The sequence below is a fragment of the Micromesistius poutassou genome, assembly GCF_964030765.1.
Source record: "Micromesistius poutassou genome assembly, chromosome: 8".
Taxonomy (NCBI): domain Eukaryota; kingdom Metazoa; phylum Chordata; class Actinopteri; order Gadiformes; family Gadidae; genus Micromesistius; species Micromesistius poutassou.
In genome coordinates, this window is record NC_140278.1 from 16,618,549 (window position 1) to 16,641,904 (window position 23,356).

Here is a 23,356-nt window from a genome sequence, read left to right on the forward strand (position 1 = left end):
CTCTCTCTCTCTCTCTCTCTCTCTCTCTCTCTCTCTCTCTCTCTCTCTCTCTCTCTCTCTCTCTCTATTAACTCACTCTGAATATGAAAGTGATCATATTTCATAGTAATTATCACAGACGGTAGCTCTCTCTCTCTCTCTCTCTCTCTCTCTCTCTCTCTCTCTCTCTCTCTCTCTCTCTCTCTCTCTCTCTCTCTCTCTCTCTCTCTCTCTCTCAACCCGCAGGAACCTAATGCAGGTCTCTGTTGTCTCCCCAGGCCTTTGTCGCCCTCTGTCTGCTGTTCTGGGTACTGCACAATGGCTCCCAGCTGGTCCGCATCAAGAACAAGTCCAACTGATTCCAATCACACAGCTGGATAATGTGCTGGGACTGTAAGGGTATATATATATATATATAATACATATTTAATATACCATAAACTTAAACATAATGCTACAGTATAACTGCTATACCAGTGTGGATTCAGTTATTGATAATTATCGGATTATCTTTATACAATAATTGTATCAATGAGTATAAGTATCAATGGTGTATACAGTACATATCATTTATTTGTACGTAAATAGAATGAAAACTATTTCTGATCACTTTAAGGGTCATTGTTGAAAGAGCCTGCTAACTAGATCCAAATGAATACATGTAGGCCTACTTGAACTTGTTGTGAATGAAGTTGATGTTGAAGTTGACGAAATGCAGTCAAATCACTGTGATTACACTGTAAGATATACAGTGAAAAACCAGCACATGAAATATAATGCTGATGATATTGATTAAGCCTCATAGGTTTGGATGCCTCAGAGTGTCGAGTCGAGTCTAGGATTGGAGAAGCCAGTCTTGATAATAGTGTTCATCTCAAGTCAATTCTTTTTTGATTTGCCATTTAACTCACCTCAAGAGAATAAAGTCTGTATTTCCAGAGAGAAACTTTTCTTTTACTGTCTTTGATGACGAGGTGAGCTACACACAGGTGTGCCTGGCTAATCGTCTAACGGGCCTAGAAGGGTGTTTTGTGTTGAAGTTTAAGAGCGTGCATGCAGGGGGGGGTGCAATACTTTTGAATAGGGTTATTATCTATAATTCAGCATGGACAGGTATGTGGAAGATAACTAGATCTATACATCTCTATACCTATATATCTACATATCTATACTCATGCATGCATAGAAGAATGTTTTCTGTTTCTTCCTCTTAATGTTATTGCAACACCCCCAAAAAAGCACACACTCACCCCCCGCCCAACCCGCCCCCCCCTGTAAAAAGGATGTAGCGACAATGTGAGCCGTGCACTGGCCCGGAGACTACGGAGCTCATCCACCAGCAGATGGACTCCACCTGCTCCTCCTCGCAGAGGAGTGTGTGGAGGAGTGACGCTCAGCGCACACCAGATGGTGCCATTACACCCTCCCCCCCCCTTCATGGCCGCTCGCCTACTACCAACGCAACCGCAGACACACACACACACACACACACACACACCAGGGATGCACACACTCGCAGCCCAGCGACAGTGTTTCATCGTACTGTCAGCCGTACCGATTCATGCGGAAGGTGGAGTTAGTGTGTTGGTGGTGGGGGTTTGTTGTGTGATGATGGACACATGCAGTGTGATGGTTCAGTTGTGAGCGGTAGCCTTGTGCAAAGATTAGACTCTATAACCCGCGTTAGAAAGTAACTTGCCCCTGATGAAAGTGGTGAGTCTCGCTTCTTAAACAATTTTTTAACTCCGTTATTCAAAACATGGGCCATGTATCTTTATTATGAACCATTGCAGAAAAGGCATACATCTGGGTGGTCCTCTTCATGGAATTTTAAGTTGACTAGACACAAAAATGTAAACCCACATAACACTTGCCTGAATCTGGATGAAGTATGACTATTTATTAATAGTAATACTTTGGTGATGTAATAATTCATAAGTTTGGTCAGTCATTTCTTCCACACAGTCGACCATGAATAAGTGCATTCTGAGGAGGAGCTGAAACAACTTATAGAAAGCCTGGTGTCGCCAACCAACATTTCTGGGGAATTTAAATCAGCAGTCGATTGGAGTTTGGATCCCATCCCACTTACAGCATCTGTGTTTTTCTCTTTCTGGACTTGGTTCCCGTCCAACATCAGAACCTGTAATAAAGGTGTTGAAGAATTGCCTATCAAAACAAACTCACCACACACCCTGGAGGCTAAGCCACGGCCTGCATCCCATGTTCTCTCCTCTGAATGCTGAATAAAAATAAAATAGAATGATGGTACCCCAACCATGTGTGCGATTTTCCAAAAAAATGCCTCACTTTCCGAAAAACATAATTGCCATCATGGAAAGAACCAGGAGAATCTGTCCAAATGTGAGCAGTCCTGTCTAGAAGTCTAAATCTACAGATTTATTTTCTCATCTCCACACGTTTGGCAGATTATCTGTGATGAGCTCAGTGTGGCGGTGGTGTGGAAAAGGGAATTATGGGCTTATTCCGATAATACCCGTTTTTTCCCCTGGACGCAAGTGGCCTCATCTGAAATGAAACTGACACTTTTATGATATTCTTGTGAATGGAATATGGTGGACCAGTATCCAGCAAAGAAATCCATGTTGCGGTGAAATCAAGTCACAAAGAGTATTTCACCTTCCCGAATATGTTATTGATATTGGCATATGAGTTGATTGTTAGGTAGTATTACATTAAGCAGAGGACCCCCAGGTGCTAGGCAGGTGTTTGGTTTGAGAGAGGTAATACAGAGATAATCTGGAGATATTATAAAGTCCCTGAGTTCATGTGTTGCCCTTTGGATTGTAATATTCTATTAGCATGGAGTCCTTGGGGTCGAGAGAAGGGGACTGTATGAATTATTTCAGCTTACATAACAGCTCTTACGTGAGGGTGTTTTTTTTCAGTTTGTTTCTATTTATTCCACTCTTTCAGCCCCCCGTTGCCACGGATGCAGCATGATGAAGTTAATTTGGTCTTTTACTTTGAAAAATAGGAAAGAGAGAAAGTGAATGTCTTCTATTTATGGATTAGTTGTTAGGCTGTTCCGCCTGTCAGCAGCCTGTGGATGCAGAGCTACTGTATTGATTGGAGTATAAACGATTGGCCTTGTACCTTGTAGATGAGACAGCTCTGCTAATACGGCAGAGCTCTCCCTGAGGTGGCTCCTTCTTAATGGATGCTAGGGAAATTAAGTTTTAATTTGACTAGACACACAATGGAAGACAATTTCATCTTGTGGTGCCTTCAAAATAAAAGCTCCCCAAAATAATTACAAAGCTAAATAATGACAGCTTTTACACTGTGATGGAGTTTTTTAAATTCACACGCACACTTTGTACAGTTGTTAAAATCTTTGACTATTGCCTTTATTTCCAGGACCCTGTACTGTAATCTTGTACATTTCTGTTGTTGTACATTCATCTACTTCTAAGCTGTCATCTTCCTGATTTCCATGCTGCTTTATTCTCCGTCCTTTAGTCTAGTTTTTATACTCATCATACAAAGATCATAAGATAGAAGGGAATAAATCAAAGGAGTAGGTGGGCAAGGTGGTATTATTTTATTTCAAAATAAGAGCGGGGTGAATGTTAGTTCACATTTGTTTTTCTCTCGTCGCCGTCTTCTTTTAGAGAAGGTTCTCTCCTGCCTCATCCGACCACGATGAAACTAATGTCCAGGTTTGTGTTTGTGTGTGTGTGTGTGTGTGTGTGTGTGTTCTGCTCAGTGGACTGACGATAAAGGCAAAGTCCACCTCTCCTGCCTCATTCTACTAGGGGCAACACAATGATACTAATGTACAGGTGTGTGTGTGCGTGTGCGTGTGTATGTAGGTTGTTCTGCTCAGTGGACTGAGGATAAAGGGGAGGTCACATCTGTGTCTCCCTACTCAGCAGCACACACCAGGGACACGTAAGCCACGTGCACGCCCGCCATGCACGCCCTCAGTTGTGACATCACTCTAGACCTCCGCACCACAGATCCTGTGACATAGGCTGATCTTAATAACGTGGCGATGACATGTCATGAACATATATCGTACACATGCAAATCTTCTCAACTCGCCCATCTTCAATCTCCTCCGTGTTGTATTCCCTTTACCTGTTACGCTTTTGGAGGGTGTGTGTATGCAATGCTGGCGTGGGCTACACAAGTGATGTAATAATAATAATAATAATAATAATACATTTTATTTAAAGCGCTTTTCTAGGTACTCAAAGACACTTTACAATACATCATAAAAGCAGTAAAAACAACATCAAATGGTAAGAAAAACACTAAAAACACATTAGACTAAGCTAAACATTAAAAGCAATTTTAAAAAGGTGAGTTTTTGTCAGTGATTTGAAAGTTGAAAGGTCGGTGCAGTCACGGATTTGTGTGGGAGAGAGTTCCAGAGGGAGGGGGCAGCAACAGAGAAGGCTCTGTCGCCCCAGGTTCGGTGCTTGGTCCTGGGTGGTGGAGACAGGAGGTTTGCGTTGGATGAGCGGAGGCTACGGGATGGGTTGTGGCGGTGGAGCAGGTCAGTGAGGTAGGAAGGGGCCTGGTTATGGAGGACTTTGTGTGTGAGGAGGAGGATTTTTAATTGAATTTGTTGTGGGACCAGGAGCCAGTGGAGGTTCTGGAGGACGGGGGTAATGTGGTCACGGGTGCGGGTGTGGGTGAGCAGACGAGCAGCAGAGTTCTATATGTACTGGAGTTTATTTAACGTTTTGGATGGTGTGCCGTAAAGGATGCTGTTGCAGTAGTCGAGTCTGGAGGTGATGAAGGCATGGATGAGGGTTTCTGCAGCGGAGAAAGAGAGTGATGGGCGGAGTCGGGAGATGTTTTTGTTCTGGTGATTTGTTTTATGTGGTGTTCGAAGGAGAGGTTATTGTCGAAGATGACTCCGAGGTTGCGACTGTGAAGGGATGGAGACAGGGTGGAGGTGTTGACAGTGAGGGAGAAGCTAGGAATGGTTTTTGTGATGGATTTGGGACCGATGATGATCATGTCAGTTTTGTCGCAGTTCAGTTTGAGGAAGGTGGTGTGCATCCAGGATTTAATGTCAGTGAGGCAGTTGGAGAGAGTGGAGTGAGTGGCAGAGGTGATGGATTTGGTGGAGATGTAGAGCTGGACATCATCGGCGTAGCAGTGAAAGTTGAGACCATGGTGGCGGATGACGTTGCCAAGGGGAAGCAGGTAAAGTATGAAGAGAGCACCGAGCCCTGGGGGACGCCTTGGGACAGTGGAGCGGTGGAGGAGGTGCAGTTGTTGATGTGAATGAACTGTTGTCTGTCGGTGAGATATGATTGGAGCCAGGAAATGTAGACACACCGAAGCCAAACTATAAATCGGCTTTAAGAACTCAGCAATGTTCCCAGTATATCCAGGTTAAGCGGTCACCAAGGGCTGTAACATTTCTCCCTTTCGTCATTACCAGTTTAATATTCATATTTACAATTTCATACAGCGGAAACTAGTTAAAAAATTCCGGGAAACGAATACACTAACTTAAGTGCTCCTTAGGAGGGTCTTTTGCTCAGCGTTTTAACCCCTCCTGGCGAGGGAGGCAGATGGGGCGAGCGAACAAAATGTCATTTGTTCCTCTGGTGCAGCAGAATGTTCCAGTGACTCATGTTATGGTAATGACCTGGCACCCTCCTTCCTGCACCCAGGATGCAGGGATGCCCCACTTTCACTATACACATGGTTACGTGGGCACGTGTCTGCTACACAGATACACACAGGAGCACGCACACACACACACACACACACAGATGGGCAGACCCCCACAAGCCTACGTGGTAGCACAACACACGTCAATGAAGACAGGAGCATGCATGCCCACACACACACACACACACACACACACACACACACACACACACACACACACACACACACACACACACACACACACACACACACACACACAAACTGACACATACATATGCACACTCTTGCTGGAATGACTATACTGTCCCATTTAATGAAGACATCTTCCACTGATACACAATTTCAGAGGATTTGAATTATTTGAATCCTGTTGCATTTATTTTTATGAAATTATCATTGACATAGCGATACATTTGTGTGTGTGATCTGTGACATGGATCTGATCTAATCTGATCAGCAAATTTATTTTTTATTTTTTTTATTCTGAGACTATAATAAAATTAATATCTGACAAAAACGTGTTAACAGGACAGATAACCTGTTAACCCTAGATAACCCTAGATGAACAGACAAGCAGTTAACTACCAAACCGAATTGGCCAACCTTTGATCAATAACCTATAGAAATTAGCCCAAGCAGATGATCCGGGGCTTCATTTTACGAGGAACTGCAACCGAAGATGAATTAAATCTTGTCACATCGCAGCACATACTGCACGACAGCATTAAAGCAACAGTGTCGTGGGATCAATTCATTACTGCCAGGACTGCAGGCAGGGATGCCTCTGGGCACCAGGGATCCTAGGAGCTCTGTGGCCAAATAAACCCCCTTATGTAACATCCCCCATTCAGATACACTGTGTCCAACGCTAGATTCCACTGTGGGCCTGCTATAAATAGCCCAGCCAGCCAGAGGTTGGGTAGAGCGCATATGCGACCACTAGAGCGCTGTGAAGACGCTGTGCGTAATGGGGGAGACACATGCACACTCACCAACACACTGATGGGCTGGGATGACAGGGGGAATTTGGAGGAATATTTTCAGGGAAACAAAACTGAGGAAATCCTTCCTTTCGTCTGCGTGTGTGGAAGATCCGACTGCGTTGATTCGACTGGTCAAGTTCTGGCTGTCTCAGAAAGGAGACATTTCCGTGCTATTTTCCTCATATGCAACCCAAAGAGGGTGGACGACCATTCATTATTGTTTTGTTTGTATTCTCACACTGCCTATCCCAAAAACAGATCCACAGCAAACATTGACCCTGAGGTCTCAGACACCCACAAAGGTTCACCAAGGACTGAGCCATCGGTGGCCAACGTGAGAAAGGGCTCCTGAATAGCACTGCTGTACCGTACGCAAAACCACGAGTGCAGTTATCTTCTACACGCAGGCGAGGCGTCTAAGCTGCCTGCATACCCCACGCCACCAGAGCGCATTATGACGCGCGGTGGCCACCCGTGATCAATGCGCAAAAAGCGATTGACGGCTTTCTGGTCGTACGGTTGCCCATGGCAACAGACAGTGTTTTCATCCGTTGGGTGCCGTCCGCCAAAGGTGCATCTCGCACATCGTCTGCGGAGCACGTTGCATTCTGAGGAACCCCACTACTACACAGACGACGTGACTCATCCACGGCCCCGGTTGGACCATGTGCACAGCGGATGACCGTTCCCAGAGAGGCCGCGGTGAAATGAAGAGCCAGCGTTGGCGATGAAGCCTGTTGTTGTCGTGAGCCCTGGGGCGTCATTACTCACAGTCTCACACACAGCGTAGCTCTCTACTGGTCCCTCTGTGTGTTATGGCGACAACAATTGCTTGATATTTTCATTTCTCTATCGGCTCATAAAGAAACCAATCTGAATGTATATTGTAGGTAGCCAGTCAGTCATGAATAGCAGCCAATGCCGTTCAGAAATGCCCCGTTTCAAAACCAAACCCATGTACCTCTTTATCATTCATGTATTCAGGGGAAGGGACTTGACGAGCACTTGTAGCAGCAGCGTCTTTCTCCATCCCGATGCAAATCCGACGTGGTCTTGGATCCTCGGGTGATGATCACTAAACCTCTCTAAGGAAACACATCAGAGGTCGAGTGGTCGGCTGGAAGAGAAGAAGAAGGAGATGCAGCGATGGTTGGCGCCTCGGTGTGCAGCCACATGAGTGTGAAAGCAGGCTTGAACAGAACCCTTTGAGCCCGGCGTAGCAGAAGAGGCTGTGTGTGTTTATGTTGGCCCTGATGGGTTACGCGTCGGGCCGACAGGGTGGCTCTGACACAGGCACTTTATGCTGCTATTTAAAGCATTCCTCAGCCCTGTATATCGTTGCGTTTGCAAACAGTTTTCCGTCAAGATGGAATCCGGTATCAGCTGTTTTATTTATGTAATCCATTTTTATGATCGATGTGTTTTTGGAGCGAGGGACTTTTTCGCCAAGCAAGCTGTCTGTGTGAATTTTATGAGCATATTTGCCGTTATTATCCAGCCGTTATATTTGCCATTATTATTATATATAAATAAAAGAGGATATTTATAAAGTCTGAACAGTCTTGAACAAATGTCAACAGTTATCATATATGATAATAAAATGTTTAATCCTGTACCTATCGTCACAAACCGGCTCTGGAATGCGACAAAAAAGGGAATAATTATTTGAAGGTTATTTATGTCCTTGAAATAACCAAAGCCCAACTAATAACATCCATGAATGAACGTTGGTCCCCAGTAGTGAAGCATGTATGGGTGTGTGAAGAATATGGTGTGTGCATTTTGAGCTGAAGTCAAGCTACCAGTAGCTCTGGCAGGAGGCAACCTCAAACAAAAAAGCAGAGAAGAGAAGCACAAACAAACATATAGGAGAGCATCAGAGAGACAGAATGACATTTCACCTGATTATCCTGCCTCTCTCTGCCCATTGGCCGACAAATCAGTGAGCTAGACAACAACCGAGAAGCAGTGATCACCACTATGTTCAACACAATATTTGAGGCATCCGTTGGGTACCAATAAATAAATTTCAAATAATATAGAAATAACATCTATAGAGCAATTGTATGCGTTCCGTTACACATTGTTTCCTATAAAGCACTAAGCAGGTTCATGGTGATGTATTAAGATATATGGAATATATACACAGTCATTCAAATCCGGCTTTCTCTGCATGTTAAAGACTACCGCTCCAGTCTGAAGCACCAACTCAGATCCGACCTTGATCGGACTTGCTTGCATAGCAACACCTTCTCCTCCTCTTCTCACCGTCTTGTGTTCCTTCTCATACCCTCTCTCTTTTTCCTAATCTCTCCTCTTATAGAATAGGTTTATTTTCTCTACTTCTCTCTCTCCTCTCTCCTCCATCTATCATCTCAAAGGAGAGAGTGTTCCTGTAGTTTGGTCTCCATGGACCGTCCATCTTGTTGAATGTCGACGTGACGCGCTACCGTAACAGGAGTGTGCAGGTTGGGGGGGGGGGGGGGGGCGGGGGGGGGGTGGCTGCTCCGGAACCCCCAGGGTTTAAAGACATAAGCATAGAGAGAGAGGGAGAGGGAGAGAGAGCATCGGAAATAAATGGATGGTTCCGTGCTTGCCCTCATACACACACTCCCTCTCCCTCCCTCTTTTATCTCACATGCACGCCTCCCCATCTCTCCCTCGCTCTCCATTCCCCTCGCTCTCATTCTCTTCCTCACAATCTCAGTCCTCCGCATCCCTCTCGCTCTCCTTTCCTTTCTCTCTAACAATCTCCCCCCTCTAGAGCTATCTCTCTCTCTCCTTTCTTCTCCTCGCTCTTTCACAATCTATCCCCTCATGTCATTCTCATTCAGTATCTCTTGATATCCCTCTCTCTCTTTTTCTGCTGCATGTCTCTCACCCCTCACCTCTCTGCCTCCCTCGGTGCCGTCAGTGTGACAGGCGGTCACTGGAAGAAAACACAAAACCCTCAACAAACAGCAGCCTCACATTCTCATACACTCTCTCATTCACTCTCACCCTCCCCTCTTTCTCCCCCCCTCTCCCACTCGCTTGCGCTCTTACACATGCTGCATACACACTCACATCCATACACAGAACACACCAGTCACTCTCTCTCTCTGTTTCTCTCTCTCACACACACACACACACACACACACACACACACACACACACACACACACACACAAAAGACGATCGTCTGATTGGGGGGGGGGGGGTCTCCGCTCCAGCCCTGTGGCGTCGAGATGAACGAGGAGAACATCGTTGATGTGGCGACCGTCGTTTGAGAAGGAGTAAAGATCCAACCTTCCTCCCTCTCCTCTTCCTACTTCTCCTCTTCCATCTCCATCTCCAATCGCTTCAGCCGGCGCTGGTGCAGCAGGTGAGTGGCATGTTGATGCTGTTGGCTGTGAAGCCGCCGCTCTCTCTCTCTCTCTCTCTCTCTCTCTCTCTCTGTGCTCTCTCTGCTGCAGTAGAACCTCAGTGGACCTCTCTCTGCCGAGGTTCTTCCGACTGTGGTCACCGGCGGGAAAGGTTCCGATCAAACAGGAACCGTTCCACGTGGTTCCCAGGGACTGATGTTTTGTGGACAGGTGTTTAGTGGACAGATGTTGGGACTTCCCTTGTTTGCGCCGTAGATGGCAAAACGTGTGGACCTGTTTGAGTTTCTGATGCGTGATTTGCGGTCGTTATGAAACAATGATGCTAGGAATGTATGCACTCAGAGTGTTTGTAACGGATTAAAGCTTCCACCAGATCACATACATACAGACAAATATTTACAATACATGGTACTATACGGCTTATTTATATATAGATATATCTAGATTAAACATCGGAGATGAAACATTGCTCCTAGGCATCGCTGCTAAGAGAAGAAGAAAACAATGTTTACAGTGCATGGGGCTACAGGCTGCACAGGAGCCATCTGTCCAGGCAGACGAGTATATCCCATCCATGTTAATGTGGAGGAACATGTATGCGTTGAAAAGGTTAGTACATCTCTTAGGGGCACAGTTCGAGCTGCAGATTTGAAAGTTTATGAGTTTAACATTGTCACGTCCACACAGTGCGTTTCCCCTCCGTATTCAGTCAGCGTATATAAGAGGACGGTGCTTATAGTTAATTCATGTTCCTGGTGAGGTGGCTCGTGCTTGTAGGGCAATGTGTGTTGATAAACCATATGGGCCCACGACCAATGACTTCGTCTTTCCTGGTCTGTTCATAAATACACTGATGGAAATGGTGATAAAAATAGATTTAGTTTACTTCCATTGATTTCATCTGTGGTATATGCAGTGTTGAGTTTGGCTGACAAGGGAGTTGAGGGAGTTTCCAACACAAAATCACTTTAAATGTTAGATTATAATACTGCATGATTATTTTATTACAAGGAAAGCCAAAAACCAAACTTTAAATACCGGCCATTTAAATAAAGAATTGAATATATTTTCCGTAATCATGCTGCTCCGTATCGATACCCTGTCGGACAGTAAAATATGCCCCCGCTTGTCCTGTACGTTCTTCTGTTGCCATGACAACAGCATCTCTCCATGCGGTTCCTTCCTGCCTTCATGTCTTCCTTCCCCCACCTCCCCCTTTCCCTTTCCCTGTCACCCGATTGGCCCTGCTGTCAGGCAGTTTAGGAGGTCCCCTGCACTCTCGACCTACACAGTGTACCGCTTTTTCAGCCAGCAATAGTGAACAAGTGTAGCGGGGGAGGAGACCCTTCATACAGCAACATTTACCTGACATCCTCTGTTCCAGTACGGTTTTGTCTGCAATCCTGCGTTTTGGGAAGCTGCTATTTACAATATAGGGCTAGAAGGCAAGATAGGAGGCGTCTTGTTTTGTTTGCGGTACTCCATATTGAGAGGACTCAAGAGAGTTGTAGTTCTGTAAAATCCTAAATCAACGTTAATATAACCGTAACCTAGGCTAATGAAAACTTTGATTTAGCCACGTCTCTCATGCAGTTTCAAACTAAATTATTTAAAGATTAATTTCGGAACAATGACCAATTAAAATTCAAATATTCAAATATGTGTGTGTGTGTGTGTGTGTGTGTGTGCAACATTTGCTCTCAAACTGCCGGTAGTCGTTCACAATGTGACATGGCAGTGTGGAAGCCCTATTGCGATGACTCTAAATATGCTGCTGTGACCCAGGACCATGTACAGAGTAGGCCATAGGTACTGTAAACAGCACACTTTGTGTGAGAATTTTAACCCCTAACCCTGGCAGTGTGAGCATCATTCCCTCCTTATAAAGCCACAGGGCTGCTTGAACCGCTAATCCTGGCCATCTTAAACAACCCTCTAAACCAAACATGTTTTTGTTTAAAGTTGACTCCCCTCTATAACATGGCTTTGACTTGGCACCAGACAGTCTTCCGAAGTTGAGTGGTTGTTATGCACAGAGGAGCGACTTTGTGATATCACTAGATCCTATGACGATCCCATATGCAAATGCATGCAAATGAGTTAGCAGGATCTCCTCTTGACGCTGGGGGTGGGGGCACGCCTGTGTGTTTTGTGTTCCTGGAGTTTTTTTAGTTGACCATTTAAAGATGTTCATCTTCTCAACATTCATATGATGGGTGATATGATAGACACTTTCAGCCGTGTATTTAACTTGGGCTGTTCAAATCACTGTTATTTATTAGTGGATATAATAGTGTATTAGTTTATTCATTTATCCAAAGCTACTGAAGTTAATTATCTAGCCACTACACTGCTCTGCCCCTGCATGGAAGAACAGAGATGTTGAGTTCAAAACATGTGCATGAGGAGACACTGAAAAAACTGGTAATGGAACAAATCGCCCAACAATGGTTTTCCAGGTCAGGTTACCCCAACCTGACATGTTTTAGGGTCAGTAGAGACCTTTTGAGACCAATACAAGAAAGATAACAGTCCCCCGACCACTAAGAAAGCACACGAGTGGATGGGGATGTCAGAGGTAAGTGGTGCGTGTGTGTGTGTGTGTGTCTCAGGGAGGGTTGGTGGGGGGGAGGATTACATGTCCTGATGTTGTCGGTTGTTTTCTCCCCAGCGGGGGGGAGGGCCAGTGTGTCTCTTAAGGGTGACATGCCTGCTGGTGATCAGAGAAGAGAGGGCCAGTGACATCATGACAGACCATGACAAGTGGGTCACACTGACCCCCGCAGAGTTCTCCCTGCTGCAAGACTACGCCCAGTGTAAGTACTGTGTGTGTGTGTGTGTGTGTGTGTGTGTGTGTGTGTGTGTGTGTGTGTGTGTGTGTGTGTTAAACTGTGTACGTGGGCAGACAGGTGTCATGACACCTAGATGTTCTTTCACACTGTCAGTGAGTTCCCCTCCAAACTCATTGAATACATAAGCAGTACTTTCTGTGAAGTTTGCGTCACTACAGCACAGTGTATTGCCCAGTCCATCATACTGTGCACATAGTTCAGTGGTGAAACTCATATTCAAGTAGAACATTTCTCTCTCCACTAGATTTAATGAGGAGTCTCAATTCATCCATTAGGCAGCACTAACGTGAAATGTACTTTTCACGAAAATTAACTGTTGGGCTCCAAATGTTTAATTTAAAACCCAGCACAACACACACACACACACACACACACACTAATGCACACACACACACACACTTACAGACACACACGCACACACACACACACACACACACACACACACACACACACACACACACACACAAACACATTCACACTAACACACACATACACACACACACACACGCGCACACACACACACAAACACACGCACACTAACACACACATACACACACACGTGCACACACACACATACACACACAGACCCACGCACAGGCAATTGCATAGCAATGTTCTTTCAAAATGTTTATTAGTAAAGTAAAGTTTATATTACCAACAAAATTATTTAAGCATTACATCATTTGGAAAATAATTTATCCTGGTTTGAAGATACCTGCGCGTCGTCTTGACTTGAGCAAAATGATGGGCCCATTTTCCCAAACCAAACACAGCAATAAAACTCTACAAGTCTCTGACATCAAACCACAAATCATGGGTCGGAACCCATCAACCTCATCTCCAAAAAGTGCTTTCCATTCCATCTGTATTAGATCTGTTTATAACCTTTAATAATACAACATGTTCATATCATAAAGGTAACAATGGCCTACCATATACAACGTGTTTCAGAGTCGGTCCTACCTTACTGCTCGGCTCCATGGTTAAGTGTGGCTCCATTATGAGCTGTTCATGGTGCCAAGTCAAAAGCTAAATAATTAACGCTTTACGCAGGGGAACTCTTCTACCCGCAAAGCGTTTTACTTGCCACTGACATTTATTTCCTTTAATTGCTTCTCTGCCACTGAGGACACTGTTTCTACCACTCTGTACGTCCCACTTATACTCTGCTCACAATGCTGTATTAACACTCTAGGCCTTTTGACTCATTTTCATTATTAACAGGCATTTGATTTTGGGAGTTTTTGATCATATAATTCATGTTGTTTTATAGTTAATAGTCATGTGTTTTAAAATAAACTAAATGAAAAAGGAAAAGTTAACATTAAATGTGACTTCCTCACCACCTTAGAGAAAGCTAAGAAAGTGAACTATGTGAACGACAACTTTGTACGAACGTGTTTTACATTATATTTCCTTCTCTCCTTCTCTATTTCCTTCTCTTCCTTCTCTCTCTCTTTCTCTCTCTCCCCCCCCCCCTCTCTCTCTCTCTCTCTATCATTGTCACATGTCGTAGATAATGGTCGGTATTCTCCTGTACCTATCTTTCCCTCTAGCCTTCCCCCTCATGTTTTGACTCAGAGTGGTTCATGCTCTCCTGTATTTTGATGTGAGTGGGTATTCTCTAAGTGAGTATTATCTCTCTCAGCGCTACTTTAAGAGTGCAGTTCTAGCTCATAAGTACGATGGGAAAGGTCATATAATGGTTTTGAGCAGAAATCATTTGCCATATGCATTAGCCATGTATATAACAGCGGTGACCTTCTTAAACAGTGTGTTCAAGGGCTGATCAAGCTTTACTTTACCTCTGTATGCTATCTCTACTATGACCAACAAAACATACACCATTGTACATCATACATTAGAGTGCATGCTGTTAACAAAACCAGAGGAGAAATAAATGTAAAATGTCAAACTTAAAAAAATCCAACGCCTCACATTGTTCTGACATTGTGATGGTATACTTGTTGTTGTGCGTCCATGTTGTTATACAAGCTTGTTGACATACTTTGTATAACTCATTTGCATATGCCGTGTTTTGCCTGTTTTTTTGTTCCATTTTCTTTCCCAGGTCCGTGATTACTTAACAAACATGGAGGTTCATTAGTGGGCTTGGAGGGAGGGGAGGGGGGAAGAGAGGGAGGCTGTCTGTGACGAGGGTGACGGACAATAAGCACTCCGCTCCCTAATCGTTTTGTGTGTAATAAATGCTAATGACTGTCAGCGGTTGATAATAATACACACCTCTGCACTATTCCTACCCGGCAACACACATTAAAGGGACCAGACGTCCCCGTCGTCTCTGTATAGGCTATCAATACAATCAAACATTCCCTATTCAAGAAGTCTACTATGACTTGTTTTGGGTGGTGTACCAAAGCTTGAAATACCGCATAGTAATTTACCATGTTGCCCAATCTTTGACTACAGAACTACATTTACCATGGTAAGAATGTTCAAAATGTAAATCACATTTTATATCCCTTATCTTCATTTCAGAAATCTTAACATCAGATGTGTTGTTGATATGAGGACGTCCAAATGACAAGTGTCCGCGTTCTCATTTCAGAAATCTGCTCAGGTTACATATACTCCTTCCCTCTGGGAGAATTGACGGCCGTGCGCAGTATGAATAATAAATAAATAAATAAAATACCTTAAGTCTTTTGAGTCTAACCAGGCTCGAGGGCTCCGTGGAGAATCTAATCGAAGCAATCTAAACAGAATTGAATGTGTACAGTAGAGCGGAGGTGAGCGCGGCTCCCCCGCGGAACAACACTGTTATGATTCTACACAGGTATAGTGCCCCCGATATATACATTCATCTTTCAGATCAGCCTCGCGTCTCAAACCAAACTCGCAATGTGAGAATGGGACCCCAAAATCGGAAAAGCGAAACTCAAACCCGTTGACAAATGCAATCCACAATAACCATTCACAAACATCAACCACAATTCCTGCAATTGTCTGCAATTAAAATTGTCCTACAGGAACTTTTAAACCCTAATGCTAACTCAGCTACAGATGAACACAATTTCCTTATTAAACATAAACACTATTAGTCAACATGAACACCATTCGTCAATTATTGTGAGACAATTAGTTAACTGTTAATAAACTATTAATAGGGAATGTGTTCATTATCAAAAAAAGCTTGAATTCTTTAATATGGTAGGTTTAGATGTAAATACAAGGAAGGAATACACAAAAATATAACATTTTGTCCAATTGAACTGCATCTTTTGGATGCAATTATCTTCTATTAGTTTTACCTGTGCCGCTGAGTTGAATCTATTGATTTACAGAGATGTCTAATACTGATATTACTAACAACGTTTGGTCATGTGATCTGCAGACTCCACCAAGAAGCTCAAAGATGTCCTCCAGGAGTTTCATGGGGATGGGTTGTTGGCCAAGTACAACCCAGAGGAGGTATGTACAACACCTGTCATCAACACTGTTCTCCAGCAGTTTTAATTTATTACAAGCAAATCAAATGCTCAACCTATCGCTGGTGTCTTTCTCTGTTTTCTGCTGCCTGACACAGAAACAGGAAATCCTTAGCCAGGTAACTGTTGTTCCTACCTTCACTATCAGTAGGGTTGAACTGTGTGTTTATAATTCAGTTTTTATTTTGTTGTTAAAGTCAACTGCAAAGTAAAAGGTTAACTGTCTTGAAACTCATGTATTATTTATTAAATATTCAAATTCAAGAAGCAATACAATGGAAAGGTTACTTTCCACCTTACTTTACCTCCCATTTCAAGTGCATGATTGTTTGGTGAGTAAAATAATAATTGCTGTTTTCTGTCTGTGTATTTTCCAGGAGATTGACTTTGAGGGTTTTAAGGTGTTCATGCAGACCTTCCTGGAGAGTGAGCTGCCTGAAGAGTTCTGTCAGCATCTCTTCTTGTCCTTTAGCAACAAGGATCCCAAACCCAGTCCCTCATCCTGTGACAAGCCCAAGGTGTCTGGTGAGTGTATTCATAGCCCTGCACCCTAACAAGGCTCCCAGTTGTTTCTTGTTGAGGTCATGGAGTCATGCATATAGATAAGACACGCTTGTCTCCACTGCTCCTCCGCTTTTCTGTTTGGAAAGTAAAGTTTCCAGCCAATTTTCCACAACTGTTCTATCTACAGCAGCTTCTGGCCACCCAACTGGGAGCCTAGCGTGATTCTAGTCTTCTTTTGTAAACAGGGCTAAGAGGTTTTCTCTCAGCTGTTGTTTTAATCATAAAGTCATCAACTAAAAATCCACCCATCTTTCTTCGTTGCTATTTTAATGACTTCAGAGGAGACTGAAATGGGAGGATGACGGCAATTTTTGCCTTCATCGTATAATAATGTCACTTTACCAGTTGAATATACACATCATTCAAGAACTTGCATTATGAGTTTTTATTTGTCAACTTTAAAGATAACTAATGGGACAATATATATTTGAACATGAAAAATGTACACCATTTTGTGGGTAAATTTTAGGGTCACTGCAGGCACAAAGTGATTTTCTCTTTTTGGCTGTGATAAGTAACTAAGTTGATACAAATTTACACCTGGCAATTTCAAAATCGATATTTCTTCATTGAATATAAAACATTTTATATATTATTATTTTTAATTGTGCCTGTTTTTAGTGGCAAACTACCACACAAAATGATATGTAAATGGATTGGTTCTTCAAAGTTGTTATAGTACCGAGCCACATGACTCTAGCCGTTGTTTGACCCAGTTAATGACCAGAGTGGCCCAGGATGCTCTGGAGTTGTGGGCGAGTGTTTATTGGTTCATCATTGATCTGGTTAATCAGCAGGAGATAGTGTTGGGCTCCTGCCAATGTTTTGGTCTATGACTCAGTGGCTGCTCTCCTACCAGGAGAACAAACACTGTCCACTGTATGGCTTTGGAAAGAGGAGGACAGTATAGGTTCCTGTACAAAGTTTGAGGGACATTTCCTTTGAAACCCTTAACCTAACCCTAACCCTAACCCTGACTGCTCCTGATGAGCTGGCTGTGTGAATGATTGCTTTTGATTGCTTTTGTTGCTTTTGATTGCTTTTGATAAAAGTTGCTTTTGATAAAAGCGTCAGCAAAATCCCCTAAATGTAAATGTAATATTGCTTGGTGCTGGCATCGGGGTGATATCCCGGGATACCCTATAGATGCATTACAGTGAATAATGAGTTCATTTTGAGCAAGGCAATAGCGTTAGGTCCTTCTGCAATCGTATGCTGAAACCAGTATGCAGGGCAGAAACCCAAGATCCTACAAATACAAACCACCCAAGGATAAAATAAAAATAAATGGCATTAGAGACACATAAACGCACCCAACAGCCCCCCACAGCCAGTGAACCCCCTCCTGTCTGGGGTCTGGGAGAGCAGAGCAGAGCAGTCCTGCAGGGCCATGAATATTAGATGCGGCGGCGGTGGTGGTGGTGGTGGTGGTGGTGGTGGTGGTGGTGGTGATGGCGCTTCTGACCTTTCCTCCGGGGGTTCTCTCTGCAGGGCTGAAGCTGATAAAAGGCACGTCGACCCCACTGAAGACCCCCCCGCCGGCGTCGGTGGCGGTGCCGGCGTCCCCGCCCCTGACCACGGTGCAGCTGAAGGACATCGTGTGCTACCTCTCTCTGATGGAGGGCGGGCGGCCAGAGGACAAACTGGAGTGTGAGTCGCAGATGAACCCCGCCTCCTCCTGCTCCACCTCCTGCTCCACCTCCTGCTCCTCCTCCTCCTGCTCCTCTTCCTCCTACTCCACCTCCTCCTCCTCCTCCTCCTCATCTGCCCTCTACTCCACCCACTCCTTCTCCTCTGCCTCCTTCTCCTCTTCCTCGCTCTCCTCCTCCACCCCCACCACCTCCTATTCCTCCTCCGCCTTCTCCTCTTCTTTCTCCTCCCGCTTCTCCGCCTCCTTTTACTTCTCCTCCTCCTCCACCTCCTTATCGGCATCCTCCTCCTCCACCTCCTCGTCTGCTTGTCTCGTTCTGTGGTGTTAAACACCCGCCTGTGCTTTTTATTCTCCTATCATACATGTGGATGCAGAACACAATGCCGCTTTGTTGAATTAAAACATTTAGAGAAAAACATAAAGTCTATAGAAAAGGTATTCTTTAATGTATAATATAACAAATGGGCCTTTTGTGGAATACTAGAACATGTGTGTGTGTGTGTGTGTGTGTGTGTGTGTGTGTGTGTGTGCTTACATTGCATGTAGTCAACTGTTTGTGTTTCTCTTTTGCCAGTTATTTATTAAGGCATCATATTATTATTCTCTTTTTGAAAGGAGCCCCCCTAGCCCCCCTTCTATGTTTTAATAGTACAACTGTGTGTTGTTTTCTCTCTGCGAGTCTTCCTCTCTCTTCCTCCCTCTCTCCCTCTCTCCCTATCTATTTATCTTTTTTTTATTTCTCCCCTCCGACAGCAGCAGACCATTTGCTCTCCTAGCAACCGTTTAGCGCCTCGTGTTCTCAGCTTAGCGAGGTCCTCGTTAGCATATCGACAGCACACATCTCCTTATTCCATTCATCACATCATGAATTCAGCAGGCAGGCCATGTGCAACTTAATGCTACATTAAGATTAAAGTTACATTACTGGCATTGCATTACGGAGCCACATTATGGAGGGAGATGCGCATTCATTAAGGATAGGGAAATGTGTAAATAATTCAGAAGACTCTGTGTGCATAGCTGCACATCATGACGTTGGCTGTAGTTTTTTTTAACCATCAGCACTGCAGATGTGTCTATAAAGCCATGTGCCCCCAGCCGCCACCACCACCACCACCACCACCACCACCACCTTTCTTCCTCTCTATGTAGTCACCCTCCTTCTCCTCGGGTCTCCATCAAGTAAATGCAGCCCTCTGCTGGTTGTTGGAGGAATTGCATCATTGTCAGACTGGTCTAATGCGTGTGTTGTTGATAGGTTTAGCTTCTGGTCGCATATTGGCCTACGTCCAGGAGAAAGTCGATTTTACCTGAAAAAAAAAGACCACTAAATATATATTTAGCACGCAACTCATAGCTAGGCTAAACCAACCAACCAAAACCCCGTTTAGTCCAAGACAAATTGTACCATCCTCCTGTAGCCATTTAGGTCACCACAAACACCTCGGAAATCTGCAGCTAACCACTGACTGCTTTTTGTACTGTTCCGTTTCAACACCTAGCTCAGCCTGTGGGTGTGGGAGTGGGACAAAGCACCACACTCCACACACTCCTCACACTCTCTACCCACACACACACATACACACACACACACACACACACACACACACACACACACACGCACACAGCAAGAGGAAGCTGTCAATTAGCTCCTCGTTAGTGGATTGATCAAATAAACCTTTGACGTCAGCGCTCGATGACATCAGCGGCTGTGAGCCCCCTCATCGACACCTACACACTCACACTCGCGCACATGCTTCCATGCACATACACACATACACGCACGCAGACACACACATACACAAGGGCAAACACACACATTCAAAAATATACACACACACAAACACTTTTGACACACACCCAATCACGCATATACAGTATATAGACATACACACAAACTCCAAACAGAAATGCACATGCTTCACAGACACACAATACACCCACACAAACATCAAATAAACTAAAATACACACAAAATAAGCACACACACACACCACTAAAGCCCTCATAAAGCAGTTTGATCAGCCAATCACGAGTACCGGGGGTCTAAAGGAGCCCGCACTATAGCACTAGCATAGTAATGGAGTAGTATGGAAATGGATATTGTTGTTTATGACCGTGTCACTGCATCGCTGTGACGCGATAGCCCGTCGATAGGGAAGTTATGCGTTACCATGGAGATGTGCGTGCAAGGAATAAAGCACTGGCTTTTATTACTCTGGCGATGAGTGTGAGCAAGTTTTATACCTCTGCGATTGATTGCAAGTGGGAGAAATAGATAAGGGCTTTCTTTGTCAGACACTAATTTCAAACACCACCAAACAGTAGCTTGTCGTGTGCAGTGTGTCTGCCTGTTGGGGTTGTAAAGCTTGCATGGCTTTACTGGGTGTGAAAAGCTTATCCCTGATTCTGACTGTGTGCTCTCTGCTCTGTTCGTCTATTCTCCATCACAACACCCAGCTGATTCTGACTGTGTGCTCTCTGCTCTGTTCGTCTATTCTCCATCTTAACACCCAGCTGATTCTGACTGTGTGCTCTCTACTTTCTGTTTGTCCCCCAAGTCATGTTCCGTCTCTACGACACAGACGGGAATGGCTCTTTGGACAGCTCGGTAAACAAACATTTGTGTTTCTCTTCTCTCAAATGTGTTTATTTAAAGTGCAGTAGTGTTTATTCAGTGATTTTTGTATATGCGTACAGCACACGTATCTTCAAAGAGACATTTTTTATTAAGATTGTTCTCCATGCAGTACACTTGCTGACTACAGTAGCCTATTCTTTCTGTGTAGACGACGTGTTAATTGTTCTGCCATTTGTTTCCTCCTTAAAGAAACAATGTAATTAAACCATCAATGTCACAGAGCTGCGTCTATTATTGCCCTTTGTGGATCTATTGGGTCGATAAGACACATTTACTAAGATAAAAGATAAACCTTGCAGTATATCTTTGTATATTGGATTGGGTAATACCGTCAGAAATCATTCTTGAAACTGCATATCATTCCTTGTCAGATTGGAGATTCCTTTATGTTAAAAGGCAATATTTAATTTTCAATGCTTATTTTTATCTTTGTTGAATCATTTTGTATCCAAACAATCTGCCTATCTGTCTGCTCCTTCTGCGTGGCAGTAGGGATCTGAACACAAGCATGTGGTTTATCTTGTTAATACAATTCTAATGCAACAACATGTAGAACATAATGCACAGTGTCCTCAGGTGTAGGCTCCTTAAAGACAAGTTCACTTTATGGATATTCAAATGTGTGTTCCAGAGAATGTTACTTCATTAGAATGCAATATACTTAGAGATAACAATAACAACAACAGAAAAAACAACAATAAACCCATTTTATACAGTAGATTTATAAACAGATATACAAATTACCATAAGCCTAACCCTACCATTTACCCAAAAATGGAAAAAGCCAAGAAGTCACTTAGCTAAATGTGTTTCAAATCAAATACGAGTACCTGCAGTAGTATTACAGTACTTGGGTCTGTGTGCAGGAGTTAGAGCATATCATCTCCCAGATGATGCATGTGGCTGAGACCCTGGAGTGGGATGTTACCGAACTCAAACCGGTAAGAGCCAATAATCAACTCTGTTGATCAGGGGGGATTCCCTCCCATCCACACTATTCATAGGTCACACATCGTCACACATGCAGGCACTTTTTGCAATTTCTAATTCTTTATTAACTGGCACATGACGGTCCCGTTAGACTGTACTTTCAACACTAGACAAGGGCAGTGATATTTTCTGAGACTGTGATGTCATTCCTGCTAAAATGACAATGACCTTTTTTATAAATTGATATAGGAAATAAAGATGTTTTGTTATGTAGCATTACTGTATTTTATGGTTATTGTTTAAAATTGTTGATGATGTGCCAGTTCTTGTAATGTAACATTGAAGAGGAACTCAAAGCTCAATTAACCAATCAATAATCAAATGAACAAAATCAAAACAATGAAAACCATAGAGTACATGTTTCATTACCAGGGGCACTCTGGGATATGTAGTTTGAATGACACAGCTCCCCCATGTGCCCTGTGTGTCTCCAGATCCTCCAAGAGATGATGCAGGAGATTGACTACGACCATGACGGGGCAGTGTCCCTGGAGGAGTGGATCCAGGGGGGCATGACCACCATCCCCCTGCTGGTCCTGCTAGGCCTCGAGACGGTGAGTCAGCAGAAACCTGGGAACACGGATCATGAGTCAGCAGATCCAGATCATACATCGTCAGAAACCAGGGGACCTAGATCATCAGTCATCAGAATCCAGGCTGTTGATCCCGAGTCAGCAGAAATCACGGACCCAGATCATGAGACCATGATTTCTTCTGGAATGAACTCACACATACAAACGCAGGCACACGCACACACACACACATGCACACACACACACACACACACACACACACACACACACACACATTAACACATAAGTGGATAGAGGAGGACCGTTTGGGGTTTAGTGTATGTCAGGGTTTATTTGGGAAAGAAGTTGGAAAATTGAACCAGCAACTGTGATTGCGGAAAAAGACCATCTTGTATGGTTCATAGCTCATTGTGCCCATTGGTCCCATTAGACCAATAGGTCTTTTCACAATGGCTATGCCAAGGTACTAAGAATGGAAATCACACATCAACCATTAGTTTGGAGTTGGTCTGCTGTCTGTTTCCGTACACAAATTTCAAATATGTATTGTCCAGCAGCTATTATCCCTCTATTATTAACCAACTGGAGCACAGAATGGCCACTTGTCTCACACACTCTCGTAGTGTGACATAGTCATGTCGGTGCACTGGGAGGCCAGGCTATCCTCACTAATAGTTCAAGAGGCTCG

General features: G+C 44.0%; 2 protein-coding genes across 2 annotated transcripts in view; both read left to right on the forward strand.

The window, feature by feature from the left end:
- LOC311351797 (uncharacterized protein) overlaps positions 1–338 on the forward strand; it is a gene marked incomplete at both ends in the record, with an annotated part of 15,695 nt that extends 15,357 nt beyond the window's left edge. The window contains one exon of the mRNA XM_084471935.1: positions 258–338. Within this exon, the coding sequence (XP_084328061.1) occupies positions 258–338 (81 nt within the window). The remainder of the gene's footprint in view (positions 1–257) is intronic.
- Positions 339–12,734: 12,396 nt separating this feature from the next.
- dgkb (diacylglycerol kinase, beta) overlaps positions 12,735–23,356 on the forward strand; it is a gene marked incomplete at both ends in the record, with an annotated part of 46,487 nt that continues 35,865 nt past the window's right edge. Inside the window, 8 exons of the mRNA XM_084471541.1 lie at positions 12,735–12,804; positions 16,196–16,272; positions 16,388–16,408; positions 16,667–16,814; positions 18,345–18,503; positions 21,066–21,115; positions 22,012–22,086; positions 22,570–22,689. Of these exons, the coding sequence (XP_084327667.1) occupies positions 12,735–12,804; positions 16,196–16,272; positions 16,388–16,408; positions 16,667–16,814; positions 18,345–18,503; positions 21,066–21,115; positions 22,012–22,086; positions 22,570–22,689 (720 nt within the window). The remainder of the gene's footprint in view (positions 12,805–16,195; positions 16,273–16,387; positions 16,409–16,666; positions 16,815–18,344; positions 18,504–21,065; positions 21,116–22,011; positions 22,087–22,569; positions 22,690–23,356) is intronic.